The sequence below is a fragment of the Hemiscyllium ocellatum genome, chromosome 4, assembly GCF_020745735.1.
Source record: "Hemiscyllium ocellatum isolate sHemOce1 chromosome 4, sHemOce1.pat.X.cur, whole genome shotgun sequence".
In the NCBI taxonomy this organism is placed as follows: Eukaryota; Metazoa; Chordata; class Chondrichthyes; order Orectolobiformes; family Hemiscylliidae; genus Hemiscyllium; species Hemiscyllium ocellatum.
Genome location: NC_083404.1, coordinates 95040167 through 95059510, shown reverse-complemented (window position 1 = coordinate 95059510; position 19344 = coordinate 95040167). Strand labels below are relative to the sequence as shown.

The 19344-nt window shown below is 39.2% G+C and overlaps 1 protein-coding gene across 2 annotated transcripts in view; it reads right to left on the bottom strand.

Annotated features, from left to right (window-relative positions):
* LOC132815011 (copine-3-like) overlaps window positions 1–19344 on the bottom strand; it is a 71164-nt gene that overhangs the window by 22834 nt on the left and 28986 nt on the right. For both annotated transcript variants that reach the window (XM_060823639.1, XM_060823638.1), the window contains exons 4-8: window positions 11576–11650; window positions 9627–9698; window positions 8087–8170; window positions 5875–5964; window positions 985–1080 (exon numbers count right to left, since the gene is read on the bottom strand). In XM_060823639.1, the coding sequence (XP_060679622.1) occupies window positions 985–1080; window positions 5875–5964; window positions 8087–8170; window positions 9627–9698; window positions 11576–11650 (417 nt within the window). The remainder of the gene's footprint in view (window positions 1–984; window positions 1081–5874; window positions 5965–8086; window positions 8171–9626; window positions 9699–11575; window positions 11651–19344) is intronic.

Below are 19344 nucleotides of genomic sequence, written 5' to 3'. Positions count from 1 at the left end.
GACAATAGCACCTCTGGACAGGACCACAAAAATATTGATACAATCTCACCAAAATGTATCACAACTGCCAAGGTAGAAGTTCAACTCTTCCAAATGTGCAAGAGGAGGTTTCACCAACTTTCCTTGTTAAAGTTTTAGAGACCTAGTGTTTTTGGGCAGCAGGGCAAGTTTGTGCAAAATGAATGCACTGATTATGACAGCATCAAGAGTGTCAAATGGCTGGAGATGAACTTGTGCCCTCACCCCAGAGGATATTCTGGCTCAATGGGTTGCTGGCCAATCTGACTGATTGGCATTCCTGTAATTGAGGCAGCCTTAGGAACTTTTAACAAAGACTACAGGCATCTGCCAGATGCTAAGTACCAGAGTCCAGGGCAAGATAAGTTTGGGATTCTCATGGTAGGGGTGCACAGGAGTCCTGTGGGTGGGATGTGGGAAGAGGGTCACTTAGTGCTTGAGGGAGGGGCTGGAGAAGGAGCATCCATGGAGAGAGCTCCTGCTAAGGAAACAGGGTTTCCGAGGGAGGCAACTACATTCCATCATCAGAACTCTTTCCCGAACAGCATTGGCGGTGCTCAGTCAATACATGAACTGCAGCAGATCAAGTAGATAGCTCATCACCACCTTCAAGGGCAATTAATACTGGCCAAAGACTGAAATACAGTGACCCGCCAAATGACTCCAGTCCTGTCATCCTCACACCCCTGCATTCCTCCAAACAGCCGGATTCAAATTCACCTTTACATGTTAGTAGTTGTGCAGAGAGAGGGCAGGTCATCCTGAGACATTGTAAAATTGCAAAAAAGGGCACGCATGGATAGTGGTACCAGCTGAGGAATGCTAGATACATCATACCCTTGTCCCCGAAGAAACAAATAGCCAAATATAAATGGTAAGCTACACATAAAAACTCTAGACTTCTGCATTATACACATCTTGATTGACCAGAGAGCAAGTGAAACTAAATTCAATAGATAATCTTACTCCGTTCTGTGACGCTTCTTGAAGTTTGGCAACATTGGTCTCAAAGATGCCTATTAGATCATGTGATCCATCATTGTCATAGTCATAGCATTCCACCTGATAAAGGAAGTTGAGAGGTTTGTTAGCTGACAAATCAAAGCGATAAGTACATATTCCTTCCCCCATTCCAACCCTGAGGAAATGGCAACATCTTTTTGTAAAATGTCAATGAGGTGTGGCTTAAAACTGAAAGCCACATAACTCTGCATTCCATTAAAGGAAGCTACAGACAGCACTGGAAATGAATGCATTTGTCATAAATAAATGTAACACAACAATTACAATTTATGTGACTGAATAACAAACGACAGTCTCTGAAAAACTTGAGTCACTTCTGTTTTCTAGATGTTTTGCAAAAATCAATAACAATATCCTCTAAACTATGATGCCATTTCATTTGTTCGGACAGCTTAAGAACGGCACTATAATTCATCTCCAAATATGTAACTATCACATAGTGCTTGTAAAAGTATATTCATTGCTGGATCTGAATCTGCAGAATAAAGTAAGCCAAGTGTTTTAACTATGGGTAATAGATTTTAAGAGTGATCATCACATCATAAAAAGCTTTAGATTATCAATGAAGTTTAAAAAATGATATAAACTTAAATGTTTGTTTTGGATGACTAATTTCAATAAGAGAGATGGTCCTGGAAAGGAACGCAATTAGTTTGTGTAGATGTGTCATCTGTTCTGAATGTCTTGCATCAAAGTTGATGAAGGAAATGAAAGTGGAGAAATTGGAAGGGCTTGCTATAATCTTTCAATCCAGGGGAATGACAGTGGCAAAGATGCCACCCTTAATCAATAAAGGATGTAACAACAACAGATTAGTTGGCTTACCATCAAATATTAGATAGATTTTAGAAACAATAATCAGGAGGAAAATGAACTCCAGTGCCCGTTGATTAAGGAGAACCAGTACAGATTTATAAAAAGCAGACTGTATTTGACTAATTGAATTTTTGATGAATTAATCGAGAAAGTGAATGACGTAAATGTGGTGGATGTTGTATATATGGATTTTAAGAAAGTAGTTGACAAGGCATTCCAAAGTCCGGATTTCACAGAACAGAAAAATCCTTAGGCCAGTGGACTAATAAAAAAAGGCTTAGACAGAAAATAAACAGTTGGGGGAAGTAATTAGTTTTCAGACTGAAGGGTAAATTTGGTTCTTCCCAAAAGACAATGCTGGACAATTATCTTATATTACAGATAAATAATTTGGATTTGAGAAATACAGAACAGAATTTCAAAATTTGCTGATATCAAATGTTGGAGTGACAAATGGTGAATGCGACAGAAAATGACATAGATAAGCCAATGGAATATCAGAAGGAGAACAGCACAATAACAGGCAACATATTTTGGCAGAAGTGATCAGAAGTAGTAAATACAGAATGGCAGAGAACGTGCAGGAACAGAGAGATACCAGGGGTGACCATTCAGTTGCAAAGATCAATGCAAGGACACATTGAAAGAGTAATCCAGAAAGCACAGGATCTTTTATAAATACAAGTTCTTTGTAGGAATAAAATTGAAGTCAGAAAAGTTCTAATTAGGCCACAATTGAAATACTGTATCCAGTTCTGCCAGCTGTGATAAAATGTGCATGATTCATTATACATATGTATATACCATTGTCAGAGTTTGGATTTGACATAAGTGGTATGTGTGTGTGTTGGTTACTTTTGTGAAGGATATATATTTTAAAAACCTTCCAGAAACGTTCAGAACAGTGACCTAAACCAATACGTGGCACTGAGCAATGCATTGTGAACTCAGTGGACAACTGTGTGAATCATGGTGGTTTAAGGCAAATACAGTAAACAATAAAAGGCCAATAATTACTCTAAGTTGAAAATAAGTTAAGGTTTAAATGTCTGAATTAGAAAACCCAGAGACAGGGTTTTTAGGCAGTTTGGAAGATCCTGACTGGAGGCAGAAGTTTCTCTTGTGGAACATGGCTTTTTTTTTAAAAAAAAAGGAAAGTGGTTAAGGGAATACATTACCACAGTAGAAAAGCTTAGTTTCTACAACTTTCAGATCAAGAGTGTTTTGTTAGAAATCTGTTAGCAATTAGAAACTTAGAAAGTCTAAGGTATCAGTTTTGAGAGTATTCATGCAAGATTTCACGGTTCACAAGAAATAAACTGGGGAGAATCGGATAAGATGGTATTGGTGTAATATCTCTGGATTTGAAATCACTGTAAAAAAGTAGTGATGTTGGGGAGTAGGTTGAAAAATTGTGTTTTGGAGGATTTTCAGAACTCTTTTCTAATAGTAGAAAGCTTGGTTTACTTTTTAAAAAATCTTTGTCTAAGGAATTCGTGTTCTGTTAGTAAAGAAACTATGCAGCCTCCATGTGATCATGTTTTGGTGACTAACCACCATGACAACTAAAGAAGAACACAAAATTATGATCAATTAACCCAGATTTTTGAGATCCAACTTGTCCAGTTGTACCATCAGCTGGAATCATAACAGACCAGGATGGGGATTTTGAGTTACACAGTTTGTTTGGAAAAGTTGGAGATTTCCTCTTGGAGTAAAGAATCAATAAAATTGTACAGAATTTGCAGGTTTAGTTAGAGGTAGACAAGAAATATTATTTCCATTAACTGACAGGACAAGGACTAGGGGAACATGGATTTTAAGATTTTGAGCAGGAGATGCATATAGAATGCGAGGAGGAAATATTCATGCAATAAGCAGTAAGGACCTGGAATCCCCTGCCCTACAGGGGAGGTGAAACTAGAAAGTGTGATGGAAAATTAACAAAATTAACATTTACTCTGAAATCTGAAAGACTATGCTTTACTAAATTTAAAACTTTGACACTTTGCAACTTTGCCGACGTCTGCAGTTGAGGGACAGCTTGTCCCTGCAGAACTTTATAAACATTCAACGAGAAAAATATAAGAACAGTATGTCCACAACAAGGGAATGAAAAGAATAACAACTCAAATCTTCACAGTCTTTGTCCTTGAGAGTGTGATAAGAAACAGTATAAGACGAATATCTGAATTATGCTCAAGCCCTTGCACAAGGCATTTTTTTGCCAAGTGCATGTGGTCCCTCTGCAATGCAGAGGTTAAAAAAATAATAAAACTTTTTGGTTGCTCTTGCTAATAGCTGAGTCGAGACTATTTAACTTCCTCGACAAAAAGGACAATAATTTCAAAAGCAAACTGAAGGAACTTAACACATATGACTCCAGAGTTTGTGGGGTACAGTGGGACTGACTGGATTGTTCAGAGGAGAGTCACCAGAGACTCAAATGGGCTGAACAGTCTCCATCTGCACCATAAAAATCATACATTAATAGAAAAGGAAATCTTCCAATTTCATATATTTTGGACAGTTATTTTAAACTTTTCCATGAAGAATTCTCAGGGGAAAGGGAGGTGATCTTTATAAAACAGAACTGCCACATTGAAAATAATTTAATTGCAATATATATTGCAAAGGAATAAAAGCAATTGCAGACAATAAAAGCTGCATATTATTTTACATGACACTTAAAACAAATGGTTTCTTTTGCAGAGGGTCTTTCCAATTTTACTTTTATTTACAGCAGTGTCATAGTAACTTTTTTTTAATTAATTTGAATTGATTTTATACTTGAAAATTGATGGTATCAGTTCACCAAAACCTTTAAAAAAAGTTTTGATCATGAACATTTCAATCTCCTATTAGAAACAACCTTCAACAATGTCGCCCTACTAAAATACCACTTTAAAATCCCATCATCATGAAGTATATGGCCTGTAACTTGAAAGTAAGCAAATGAAAGGAAATGACAACTAAATGTATTGCAACATGTTTTCAAAAAGATTGCCTGGCATACTGATGCATAATTCACAACCACAAAATGAACTAGTGCAGGGTTAAGCTAAAATATAAAAACAAGTGGCCTCATTTTGGCAGTGCTCTTCACAATGCGCATTTGTTTTTAATTTTATTCACCACATGGTCTGTTACACTGGGATAAACTCAAACTCACAGAAATCTTATACTTATTGAAATTTACATATGGAAGAGTAAACACAGGCAAGATAAAAAAGAGTGGGAGCTAGACTGGATGATTAGAATGTCAAATTAAGCAGACCAAAGACATAGAAAGAAGGCTGGATTAGGAGAGAATTGAAGGTAATAAAGTAACAATAAAATTCCAAATACCATATTATTTAAACTGTTAATTATTCATCTTAAACCTCTTTGGCAAGTTTAATGAGTGGTGAATGAGCAAACATAGCAACTTCATGAAATTAGTGGCCAGTTTGATGTGAGATGCTGTTTTGCAAAGGAAATGGTTGACTGTTTATTGACCTATAATTTGTGGGAATTCGCAATTCAGCAGGGTATCACTTCTTAATTCTGAGTTTCTGGCTAATAGCGTATTTCCAGCATGTGTCATTCAAACCTCCATTTCTTTTCTCCAGCAAAATCTGGCCCAATTGTCAATTATAGTTAAGCATTGCAGAATAAGGTCAGTATTTTCACGTATGTAAAACTACTAACTTTCTTTAAAAACTCTATTTTCAATATAAACAAATGTCCCACCCACATATTTATAGAACAGTGTAATCACAAACTTTATTCACAAGGGGAAACGTTATGCCCAGAATTACTTGCACACATTTAAACATTAACAATTGTTAGCAAGAGAAACAGATGCCAGTCCCTCAAAGATCAAATTTCTTGTCAAGCTGAAAGCAATAAAAACCTGCTCTGTAACTAAACAATCAGGTTAGTAAACTTTAGAAGATGGGAGAATATTTGCTAAATTAGTGAAAACTGATCTTTTGAACATGTGAAGTACAATTTTTTTAAAGCAACAGTGAATACCTTGACTGGCTTCTGTAAGTCACCACCACAGAGAGAATGCAAAGAGACTTTGAATGCTTTCCAACTGGGATTTAAGTTGTTCTTAATTACCTGAAAAGAGAGAGAGAGAAGAAACTGAAAGAACAAAATTAAAAGCATACTTTTTCTCCAATGATTCTATATATGACCTATTCTAATAATTTCTTCTTCCCAATAGGAGTTTGAGATTATAATTAATCCTCTATCTATTTCAATTTTATACATGCTGGAACAGCAAGTATTTGCAGGTTTCTTTCAATACAAAGAATTATCACTTAGCTCTATCCTCTTCCCTTAGGGATACAGTATAATGCTAATAATGGGAGGGAGTTATTTTCTTTTTATTTTCCAACATGTGAGAAATAAAGCTTTAAAAACCAGGCATCATGAGAAAGTTGAAGTATGCCTGTTCCTGGAGTTTTACATTACAGTTTATTGTCGGGGATGTTTAGCCATGTCCCCCTTTTTTATGACACTGTTCTGTATTCTGAGCTTTAAAATTTCCAAAGGTATTTTGACAGAGGGAGGGCAAGTCTATAAGGGTGAGAGTATAGGTCATGTCTATGCTGGCTCTTTATAAGAACTATTCACGTTTGTCCCACTTACCTGCCTCTTCCTTGTAGCCCTTCCAACCTCTCACTTCAATTACTTTATCCAATTCTCTTTCAAATACCACAATTGAATCTGCTTTCACCACACTCTCAGACAGTACATTCTGGATTGTAACCCCTTGGTGCACAAAAAAATAGCACCTCTGGTTCTTTTACCAATCTCCTTAAATTGATATCTTCTGTTTTCTGACCCTTCTACCAATAAGACTATATCTCTTCTGGACACCTCAAGGCATTGAACCCATTATCAAGTCTTTTCTAACAAGAAAAATTCCAGTTTCTCCAATCTCTCCATGTAGTTGAACTGTCTCGGACATTCCTGCAACTATCCTTGCAGACCTTCAAATTACTTTCTTCAACCCCTTCATTCACTAAAATGCAAATGTTAAGAACTGGACACAATACTCCAGTCGAGACTGACCGGTGTTTCATCATAATTTCTTTTTTTGTACACTAATTATAAAGACCAGAATCCTGTGTACTTAGTCATACAGCACAGAAACACACTCTTTAGTCTAACTCATCCACGCCGATCAGACATCCCAAACTGACCTAGTCCCATGCGCCAGCATTTGGCCTATATCCCTCTAAACCCTTTCTATTCATATAGCCATCCAGATGCCTTTAAAATATTGTAGTTATACCCACCTCCCCTATGTCCTCTGGCAGATCATTGCATACACACACTATCCTCTGCATGAGGAAGTTACCCCTCAGGGTCTTTTTAAAAGCTTCCCCTCTCACCTTAAACTAAATGTCCTCTAGCTTTGACCTTCCCCACCCGTCCTGAAATTTTGATCAATAACAAATATTAAAAACACCACTATATTTGAAAATACCAAATAAGCTATTAGAAATCTTACAAAGGAAAGATTTAAGTAAAAAGATCAGGGTGTTGTTATGGACTAGGCCAGATCACTCAAAACATTCTTGAGCAGACCACCCAGACCATAACTTTACAATTTGTTTCAGTAAGTGTACAGTGAAAATTACCTGGATTAAGTTAGCAAGATTGAATACTAGGTTTTAAAACAGTCAAATTTATTCACAGAATTAAATAATGAAACAAAGCACAGAATAAAGAATCCCTACAGAACTCAGTCTATCCATATTAAACTTAATTATGCTGTTCTGAATATACACCACAGTTCTAATAAGCAAACCCTCTTAGAAACCAATGGAACAGATGCTTACAGGTTCAAGTTATAAGGCAGAAGGAGAGAGAGTGAACCCTGTTTTCTCACAGCTCACTACTGAGCTCCCAACTAGTTCTGGACCTGAACTGCTCAGCTAGAGAGCTGACCACTCCCCTTCTATTATACAGGTCACTTCTAAAACATGACCACTTTGGCCTAAAGTCTCATCTGTTTACATATGAACAAAAGGCCTCAAAATCCTTTTCATCTCTCTATCCAACTAGTCTAATCAGAGCCCGGCCCATTTACGACCCTTCTGAAAAAAGTCAAGGACACAGTATCCGTGAGAAAACGAACAGTTTTTAGAAAAAAGGAACCAGCTTTGAGATTGTTAATATTTGATGAAAGCAAATTGCTGGCAGTTCTCCCTTAGGACAGGTATCTTACCTCTGTTCTGTGTGCTATTTGCCACTTCCCATCCTCAGTCTGTTTGTGTAACTCCAAATAAGGATCAGATTTGCCAAACAGATCCTGACCAGCATCATGAAGAGTTACAAATAGTGAAATAATTATTGTTTCAACAGAAATAATAAATTGTAGAACACCAACATTATTAATTATTGATATAACACAGTGAAACACAATATAACACAGTGCTCCAAAATGTTGAGCTGCAAAATAATAGCAAATGGGATATCAATAAAATATCTAGATGTTCCTAGATTGGTAACCCATATCTTAAAAAAGAACAGAAATTCAAATCTTAACAGTTTAAAAATTTAAATTCCTTTATTTTGATATCTGGAATTTAGGAGCTGGTACCAGAGAGTGTGTTCTGGAGCTGTCGGGATATTTTTAAAAAATCTCAGTTGTGTTCTTGAAGGAAGAAGTGATAGTGTTTAGTAGGGTCTGGCAGAAATGCCTGAGCCCAAATCAAACTAGGGAACAGATAATGGTTATTGTTATCTAAAAGTAATTGGGTGAAAACAGTGAGGTATGAGAGTTGGAATAAAATTGACTGGAAAAAAAAATATATGTTTGGACTCCATCAAACCAAAGTTTAACCTTGTGTTTAAACATCCAACACCTCCGGTCACCTTACGCAAACTGGATGACTCCAGTCTTACATCTTAATATATTGTCCCAATCCACTGCAGCCAATTCGTGCTTTTTGCCTTCATCATTTCCCTCATTCCTAATAGTTAGTGTATGGAAGGTACTACCTAGAAGTATTGGGGAGGCACTTTCAATTGGGTATTAGATGACTTTTGAATAAAAATAAAATGCAATGGTATTGGGGAAAGCTGGTAATTGGCATGCAGGAACAATGCAAATTTTACTGAGTTGGTGGAGGCACGATGGGCAGATGGTTTCCCTTTGTGATTCAAACTTAACACGCTTGCTTCAAATTGAACTAATTCACTTTTGAACATAATGCAAAGTTTGATGATATTGATGTCAGTCATTCCTCAAGGTTCTTTCACGACAAAATTGTTAATTAGCCCTTTTTTATTAGGTAATACTTGATCTAAAACAATTTATCATCATCTCGTTGGGTCCTCAACATTTTTTTCTCTAGAAAACAACCTCTAAACATATTCCAGAAACTCCTCTGTAGCTATAGTGCTCAGTTAGACTTAGATTAGACTTAGTGTGGAAACAGGCCCTTCGGCCCAACAAGTCCACACCGACCCGCCGAAGCGCAACCCACCCATACCCCTACGTTTACCCCTTACCTAACACTACGGGCAATTTAGCTTGGCCAATTCACCTGACCCGCACATCTTTGTGACTGTGGGAGGAAACCGGAGCACCCGGAGGAAACCCACGCAGACACGGGGAGAACGTGCAAACTCCATATAGTTTATATGATCTACATGCATATGGTCTCAGGGCACAGAGATGGTCAATAAATCCCAAGGCAGTGGCGCAATACAGGAATTTGTTTATTTTTTAATTTGGAATTTTTGGAAAAACAAAGGACTACCTTATTATCCAGATTCCGTGCTTGAATTTGAAGGTTAACCATTCTGTTGTCTTTTACTTCTTCTGCAAAAATCTAAGAGCCAAGAATTACATAAAGTTCATGATTGGATAATTTACTTCCATGGCCTGCTCGTTTTGGAAACTTGATAAAAGTAGAAATCATTCAAACATCATAATGAATCTAACTTCAATATTTCTATCTCACAGGATTATATGAAAAATGTTTGAGCAGCCTGATTTAATTTAATACATATTATTATTATAATACTTGCTATTAATGTAGATTTTTAAAAAGTTTAAACAAACATTCCAGGCCACTAATCTTCAAAGTTATAACAGTAGTGGAATTTGACTTATGACCTGCAGTAGGTGGACAAATTCAATTCCTGGCACCATATAAAGTCATAATCAGAGATAGACAGCACAGAAACAGACCCTTCAGTCCAACTTGTCCATGCCGACCAGATATCCTCACTTAATGTAGTCCCATTTGCCAGTAGTTGGCTTATATCCCTCTAAATCCTTTCTATTCATATACCCATCCAGATGCCTTTTAAAATGTTGTAATTGTACCAGCCTACGCCACTTCTTCTGGCATTCCATACACGCACCACCCTCTGTTTGAAAAGGTTGCCCCTTCAGTCCCTTTTAAACTTTTCTCTCTTTCACCCTAAACCTATGCCCTCTAGTTCTCGACTCCCCCCATCCTTGTCTATTTACCCTATCCATGCCCCTCATGATTTTATAAACCTCTATAAGGTCACCCCTCAGCCTCCAACGCTAAAAGGAAAACAGCCCCAGCCTAGTCAGCCTCTCCCAGTAGCTCAAATCCTCCAACCCTGACAACATCCTTGTAAATCTTTTCTGAACCCTCAAGTTTCACAACATCCTTTCAATAGGAGGGAGACCAGAATTTCACACAATATTCCAAATATGGCCTAACCAATATTCTGTACAGCCACAACATGACTTCCCAACTCCTATCTTCAAACATGCTGGGAGATGTTGAGACAATCCTAGTTAGACCATAAGACATTCATCGAGTCTGCTCCGCCATTCAATGATTGATGAGTTTCTAAAATCCATTTTCTTGCTTCCTCCCTGTAACCCTTGATACTCAAGAATCTATCTCTGTCTTAAATATACTCAATGACCTGGCCTCCACAGCCTTCTGTGGAAATGAATTCCATAGATTCACTACTCTCTGGCTGAAGAAGTTTCTTATTATCTCCATTCTAAAAAGGTCTTCTCTTTACGCGAAGGTTGTACCCTCAGGTCCTCGACTCTCCTACCAATGGGAACATCTACTCTGTCCAGGCCATTCAGTATTCTGTATATTTCGTCCTTCTAAACTCTATTGAGTGTGGACCCAGAGTCCTCAAATGTTCCTCATATGTTAAGCTTTTAATTCCTGGGACCAGTTGGTTTAATTGCCTTGACGTATGTGTGGATCACATTACCGACAACAGCATGGGGTTCAATCCCCACTGTAGCTTAAGAAGACTTGCAGCTTGCTTCACCACCATTCACTAGCATGAAAAGCACAGAACTATCAGTAAGGACCTGCCTTTGGCAAGAGAACTTTAAAACTTTATGTTGTAACATTGTTGGAATTAAAAATGACTCCGGTGGGTTACATTTGACTAAGATTCTCAGTTTCAAGAGTACACTAAAGTACACTCCAACAGATGAACAATAGTGGTTTTTTTTTCCTTAGAGTGAATTGCAAAGAGATTTGTGCTTGTAAACTCATCGATTTTCAAGTACATTTTCAACAAATGCAGCTTCCTGAAACATTGGTTGAGCGACTAAAAATATTTCTAAAACATTCAAACAATTACATAATTAAAAATTGCTTGAAACACTACCACAACACTTTTATATAACTTAAACATTAATATCCATCTCATGTGGAGCATACAGAACATCTAAACCAGATTCGATCTTTACCGAGATTACTCCTTTGCCTGCAAGCTTGCCAGTTTTCAGCATTAGCGGTCTCATCAGTTTCTTACTCGAGACAATCTGTCAAAACAATTGAACCATTATCAGAATTGTGACAAGCTAAGATTGCACTTGGAATAATAGTTTACGAAGGAAGATTTCACAATAGTAACTAAACATATTAAATGAAATGAAACTAGCTACCACTATGACGGCAAAGAAAAGACAGGCAGCAAAATGCACCAGCACACTCCAGATCAGTTCACAACATTATTTCCTTACCACAATACAGACTGATCAGGCCACCAGGAAAGATCAAAACATTCTCTGTAGGAAGGGGCCATATAAAAATGTTGAGTCAGACAAGACGTGAAGAATTGTTCTTGCACAAAATCCTTCAATACTGTTCTGCCAAGAAGTCTAGAGCCAAACAAACTGCAGATGCTGGAATCTGAAATAGACAGGCCAGAAGCTGGAAGAAGATAACAAGCCAGGCAGCATCAGGAGGTGAAGAAGTTACACCCGACCCGTTGACTTCTGCACCCACATCTGCGGTTTGTGTCTCTATGATTGTTGTGTTCTTCTAGCTTCCTGCCTGTCTACTGTCAAGAAGTCTGACATACTCGGTAAGCACAGCAGCCCAAAGCTTCAGTCAATTGCTATAATTTCACAGACTGTTTGCATCCGGCCATCTGCAAAATAGGATCAGGATATAGTGTCAGAGCTCAAGAGGTCAGTTGGGATCATCCGATGCATTTGTTTTATAAGACCATAAGACATAGGAGTGGAAGTAAGGCCATTCGGCCCATCGAGTCCACTTTACTATTCAATCATGGCTGATGGGCATTTCAACTCCACTTACCCGCATTCTCCCCGTAGCCCTCAATTCCTTGCGACATCAAGAATTTATCAATCTCTGCCTTGAAGACAGCGTCCCGGCCTCCACTGCACTCTGCGGCAATGAATTCCACAGGCCCACCACTCTGGCTGAAGAAATGTCTCCGCATTTCTGTTCTGAATTGACCCCTTCTAATTCTAAGGCTGTGTCCACGGGTCCTAGTCTCCTTGCCTAATGGAAACAATTTCCTAGCGTCCACTCTTTCCAAGCCATGTATTATCTTGTAAGATTCTATTAGATCTCCCCTTAATCTTCTAAACGCCAATGAATACAATCCCAGGATCCTCAGCCATTCCTCATATGTTAGACCTACCATTCCAGGGATCATCTGTGAGAATCTCCGCTGGACACGCTCCAGAGTTAGTATGTCCTTCCTGAGGTGTGGGGACCAAAACTGGACACAGTACTCCAAATGGGGCCTAACCAGAGCTTTATAAAGTCTCAATAGCACAACGGTGCTTTTATATTCCAACCCTCGAGATAAATGACAACATTGCATTCGCTTTCTTAATCACGAACTCAACCTGCATGTTTACCTTTAGAGAATCCTCGACTAGCATTCCCAGATCCCTTTGTACTTTGGCTTTACGAATTTTATCACTGTTTAGAAAGTAGTCCATGCTTGTATTCTTTTTGCCAAAGTGCAAGACCTCGCATTTGCTCACATTGAATTCCATCAGCCATTTCCTGGACCACTCTCCCAAACTGTCTAGATCCTTCTGCAGCCTCCCCACTTCCTCAGTACTACCTGCCTGTCCACCTAATTTCGTATCATCACTAGAACACCCCAAGTCCCTTCATCCAGATCATTAATATATGATGTGAACAGCTGCGGCCCCAACACCGAACCCTGCGGGACACCGCTGGTCACCGGCTGCCATTCCGAAAAAGAACCTTTTATCCCAACTCTCTGCCTTCTGTCAGACAGCCAATCCTCAATCCATATCAGTAGCTCACCTCGAACACCATGGGCCCTCACCTTGCTCAGCAGCCTCCCGTGTGGCACCTTATCAAAGGCTTTTTGGAAGTCTAAATAGACCACATCCACTGGGTTTCCCTGGTCTAACCTACTTGTCACCTCTTCAAAGAATTCCAAACAGGTTTGTCAGGCACGACCTCCCCTTACTAAATCCATGTTGACTTGTTCTGATCAGACTCTGCTCTTCCAAGAATTTAGAAACCTCATCCTTAATGATAGATTCTAGAATTTTACCAACCGAGGTTAGGCTAATTGGCCTATAATTTTCCATATTTTGTCTTGATCCTTTCTTGAACAAGGGGGTTACAACAGCGATCTTCCAATCATCCGGGACTTTCCCTGACTCCAGTGACTCTTGAAAGATCTCAACCAATGCCTCCGCTATTTCCTCAGCCACCTCTCTCAGAACTCTAGGATGTATCCCATTGGGGCCAGGAGATTTATCAGTTTTAAGACCTTTTAGCTTTTCTAGCACTTTCTCTTTTGTAATGGCAACCATACTCAACTCAGCCCCCTGACTCCCTTTAATTGTTAAGATATTACTCATGTCTTCCACTGAGAAGACTGACGCAAAGTACTTGTTAAGTTCTCCAGCTATTTCCTTATCTCCCATCACTAGGCTTCCAGCATCAGTTTGAAGTGGTCCAATGTCTACTTTTGCCTGTCGTTTGTTTCTTATGTATTGAAAGAAACTTTTACTATCACTTCTAATATTACTGGCTAGCCTACCTTCGTATTTGATCCTCTCCTTCCTTATTTCTCTTTTATCCTCTGTTTGTTTTTGTAGTCTTCCCAATCTTCCGATTTCCCACTGCTCTTGGCCACTTTATAGGATCTTTCTTTTTCTTTAATACATTTCCGGACTTACTTTGTCAGCCATGGCTGTCTAATCCCTCCCTGGATAATCTTTCTTTTCTTGGGGATGAACCTTTGTACAGTGTCCTCAATTGTACTCACAAACTCCTGCCATTTTTGCTCTGTCTTCCCCGCTAGGCTCTGCTTCCAGTCTATTTTCGTCAGTTCCTCTCTCATGCCCTCATAATTACCTTTATTTCACTGTAACACCATTACATCCGATTTTGCCTTCTCTCTTTCAAACTGCAGACTGAACTCTACCATATTATGATCGCTGCTTCCTAAGTGTTCCCTTACTTTAAGATCTTTTATAAATTCTGGTTCATTACATAGCACGAGGTCCAGAATAGCCTGCTCCCTTGTGGGCTCCATGACAAGCTGTTCCAAAAAGCCATCCTGTAAGCATTCCATGAATTCCCTTTCTTTAGATCCACTGACAACATTATTTACCCAGTCCACCTGCATATTGAAGTCTCCCATGATCACTGTGACCTTGCCTTTCTGACAAGCCTTCTCTATTTCCCGGTACATGTTGCGTTCCTGGTCCTGACCACTGTTGTTAGGAGGTATGTACATAACTCCCATTATGGTTTTTTTGCCTGTGGTTCTTCAATTCCTCCCACACAGACTCCACATCATCCGACGCTATGTCATTCAGTGCCATAGATTTAATTTTGTTCTTAACTAACAAGGCAACCCCACCCCCTCTGTCCACCTCCCTGTCTTTTTGATAAGTTGAAAATCCTTGGATGTTTAACTGCCAGTCCTGACCCCCCCGTAACCACGTCTCTGTGATGCCTACCACATCATAATCATTCACGATGATCTGTGCCATTAGTTCATCTCCTTTGTTACGAATGCTACGGGCATTCAGGTAAAGTGCCTTAATGCTAACTTTCTTATCATTAGAGATATAGGAAGTCATAAAATGTCCTAAGTTATCCTTCCTTTTTGCTGCATTCCCAGTCTGTCTCGAGTTTAAATCCACCTGCACATATGCTATCCTGTTGCTTATCTTTCCATTTAACTCCATACTTCCTGACGCTTTCACGTTCCTTTCCCCCCAACTCAGAAGTTTGGCAGAACAAATGGATTCTGGAAAGGCAAAGCCTGCCACTTGTACCAAAAAATGAAACTCTTTTCCTGCTGGCGTGAGTTGATCTTTTCTCAAGGGCTTGCTTCCTCTTGGAGGTCTTTGGCAATATCTGTCATTGCAGTGACAAATTCATGTCTGTTTGACTCAATCATCAACTGGAGTTTCCTGACTGCCACAGCTACGTTGAAGATTTTCATGTTTCTTTCACCATTACCAGTATCCTGCTGGTTTTTTTTTTAAAAAGAACTGTCAATTGACAAAATCTGGAATTGAAAGCCAGTCCAAGTAATGGTGTCCATGAAATTGTCATCAATTGTTGTTAACAAGCCATCTGGTTCACTAATGACTATTCCTTTATACATCCGCCATCTTTACCTGGTCTGGCCTACTTGTGATCGCGATGTAACTGCCTTCTGAAATGTCCAAACAAGCTGAGTTCAAGGGCAATTAAGGGTGGGTAATGCACATTGGCCTCACCAGTGAAAGAACAACAAACAGTATTTTTATATCGGTCCATCCTTTCAATTCTGTTTGACATCCCTTAATACAAAGTCCAAATGAAGGTACTGTTTACCAGAGAAAATTGTGACATAATCACCAATGTAAATTTGAATCAAAAGATGGGAAGGCATAACTGTCACTGAACAAAGAACTGCCTTCGAAAGAAAAGATAGCTCGAGTACAGTTTAAGTAGATCACCACCAAGTGAGTGAAGAAGAGTAAGGAGAATGAAAAGCAAGTCGGACTGTGGAACATTCAGGAGATTCTTCAATTCCACAAGCTAAACTCTTTTACACAGACATAAAAATGACAAGGTCATCCCTTTAAGGCCCAATATGAATCAGATCATTTGCCTTTTAAAGATGCTTTGTACTGTAGACATTATACCCCTTAATCGAAAATCAGCCGCAATAAAAAAAATGCAGTGATTAAAATGTTAAAATCTGAAGAAGAATAAATTCTTGTGCTTAACAGATGCAAAACCAAATAGTTATGTGTCTGATTTCCTAAAAGGCATGTTCAAGGGTGCGCCACAGCCTGATGAAAGACCTAGAGTGTTTGAGCAGAGTCTGCTTCAGGAGGTGATGGTGTCTCACCAGCCAGATAGAGAACCCATGAGAAATCTCCACTGCCTCCCTTAGGGGAGGCCCACAGGCCAATCAGACAATGGTGAGGCCAGCAGCCCTGCCAATTGAATATGGCAGGGGGAAGAAATCTCTCACACTGAGAACTACCAACCTCTCATGATCAGCTATGACAGAGGAGAGAGAAGGATTCACAGTCACAGGACTGTAGAGACCAGGCCAAAAGGTAACTCATGAAAGGAGAGGTTTTACAGGAATGGGAAGTGGGAAGTGGGGTTGGGGGGGGGAAAACGGGAGGCGGTGTTATAGGGAGAAGGGCACGAGACCCAGCAGCAAAGACAGGACAGGGCCAGGCCTCTGCCACGCTCCCCACTTCACCCTGATCCCCTCCCCCATCAAATGTTGTTTCTCTCAATAAGACGCTGATCACCTTTGATCAAAGCAAACTCCTCCTCAACCCCAATGGAGGACTTAAGAAAGGCACAGAGGTAGCTGCTGCACATATTGCATGGCAACATGCCCAGCTGCAAATGGGTTTGAGGTATTGCAGATATTTTCAAGTCAACCTGTTCAGAGATGTTATTACACACCTTTGGTGCAGGTGTGACTTAACCATGGGCCTCCTGGCTCAGAGATAGGAACACTACTATTGCCAGCAAGGCCTCCTACAACTGAGTTTAAAAAAAAGGGATGGCAAATGAGGCTCTTAAACGGTCTTTAAGCAGTCACTTAATGGCAGTTATTAAGTGCAGTGACACAGTCATTTCTGCATCTTTCCACAACCCACACAAAACCTAACTGTGGTAGAGGGAAAAAAAGGATTACAGTGGCTGGGGGTTGGGGTTGGGGGTGGGAAAGTGCGGTTTGGGTACCATCCAGATCCTGAATTTCTTCATCCAAATCTGATCTTTAAAAGCACCCTTCTTACTGACTACTTTAACTCCAATGTAAAACCATTTGATTCTCCACCTAAAACATCATCTAAACATAAGTCTGTTTCTCATTTGATGCTCAAGGATGAAAACAATTCATTGTAAGGGCCAAATCATTTATTTAAAGACAGGAAAAAGGAGTTTGGCAGTAAAGACAATTGATGGACAATGGGGGACATTTTTTAAAAAGTAGTAATAACTCAACGATATATTCCAATTAGGAAGGAGGATTTTAGGAAGGGGATAAACAAACCACGGTACATGAAGGAAGTTGAAGATAATAACAAATTGAAAGATTTTTTAAAAATCATACCATTAATCTTTACCCCATTGTAAGCCAAGGGAACAGCAAAGTTTTGAAAACAAATAAACAATATCCAATTTAAAACAGGAGAATGTATACTTGTAGTTAAACTAGTAAATAGCATCCAAATGCAAAGTAACATCTACTTTAAATAGACAAGGTAAAAGAGAGAGGCCAAAGTGAACATAGGCCCTTGAAAAAGGAAGCTGGGGGGAAAAGAAATGCAGAACCAGGAAGTGGGTGTGCAACTGAATAAATACATTGCATTAGTTTCAAGGTAGATGACACTAGTAGCATTCCAAAGATACAAATCTGCAAGAGGCAAAAGATGGGATTAGGAAGTAATACAATGATCACAAGAGAAAAGTTACTACGGAAGCTAATGGTGCTAATGCCATTAGACTCACTGGATCAAATGGATTTTAAGACCTGAACCCTGAATTAGTTAGCACCGCTCCCTCACAATCTGGGCATAATTCCAGCCTTAACTGTATGTTTGCTCTATTTATCCTGCTCAAATACATTTCTATTTCTCCAATCTGAATTTCATTTGTAACATTATTGCCTTAAAATGAAAGGTTATATAACTGTCTAACATTAGAGGTTACAGATCAATCATCTTCAGTAAAATTTTAAGGCAGAACCAGTTTTGCAAAGAATGAAGTAAATTTTAGTTGCTTTATTTATTGAGAGTATGGCCAATCCACCTAATTGATACAGTTTTGGACTGCGGGAGGAAACTAGGGCACCTGGTAGAAACCCATGCGGACAGGAGGAGAATGTGTAAACTCCACATAGAATCTTCAGCGGGATAAACATTGGCTCAGAGATTAGAGTGGTGCTGGAAAAGCACAGCAGGTCAGGCAGCATCTGAGGAGCAGGAAAATTGATGTTTCAAGCAAAAGCCCTTCATCAGGAATGAATGCTCAGATGTACAGTACAGAAACACTCTTTGGTCCAACTGGCCCATGCCAACCAAATATCCTAACTTAATCTATTCCCACTTGCCAGCAATTGGCCCATGTCCCTCGAAATCCTTCCTACTCGCATACCCATCCAGATGCCTTTTAAATGTTGTAATTGTAAATTGCTTCATCACTTCCTTTGGCAGCTCATTCCATACACACACTATCCTCTGCGGGGAAAACTGCCCCTTAGACGCCTTTAAAATCTTTTCCCTTTCACCCAAAACCTCTGCCCTCTATTCTGGACTCTCCCAACACAAGGAAAACACCCTGTCCACCCCGAGAGTGGGCAAGCACTTAATTTTAAACTTACCATCTCTCAAAGAGCAGATTGTTATGAAGAGAAATTATTATTACTCAGAAAAAAAGTAAAAGAACTAAAATTTATTTCATTCTATGAAAAACTGGTTCTGCCTTAAAGTTTTACAGAAGAAAATAGATCTGTAACCTCTAATGCGAGACAGTTCTGCAACCTTTTACTGTAAGGCAGTAATGTCGCAAATGGAATTCAAAGTGGAGAAATGTGAAGGAACGTAGTCAAAGGGGACACACAAGTCAATAAAACATATATAATAAATTGCAGGATATTCAGAAGGGACCTGCTCTTGTAGCCACTGTACTTATATGGCTAGTCCAGTTCAGTTTCTGATTAATGGTAACC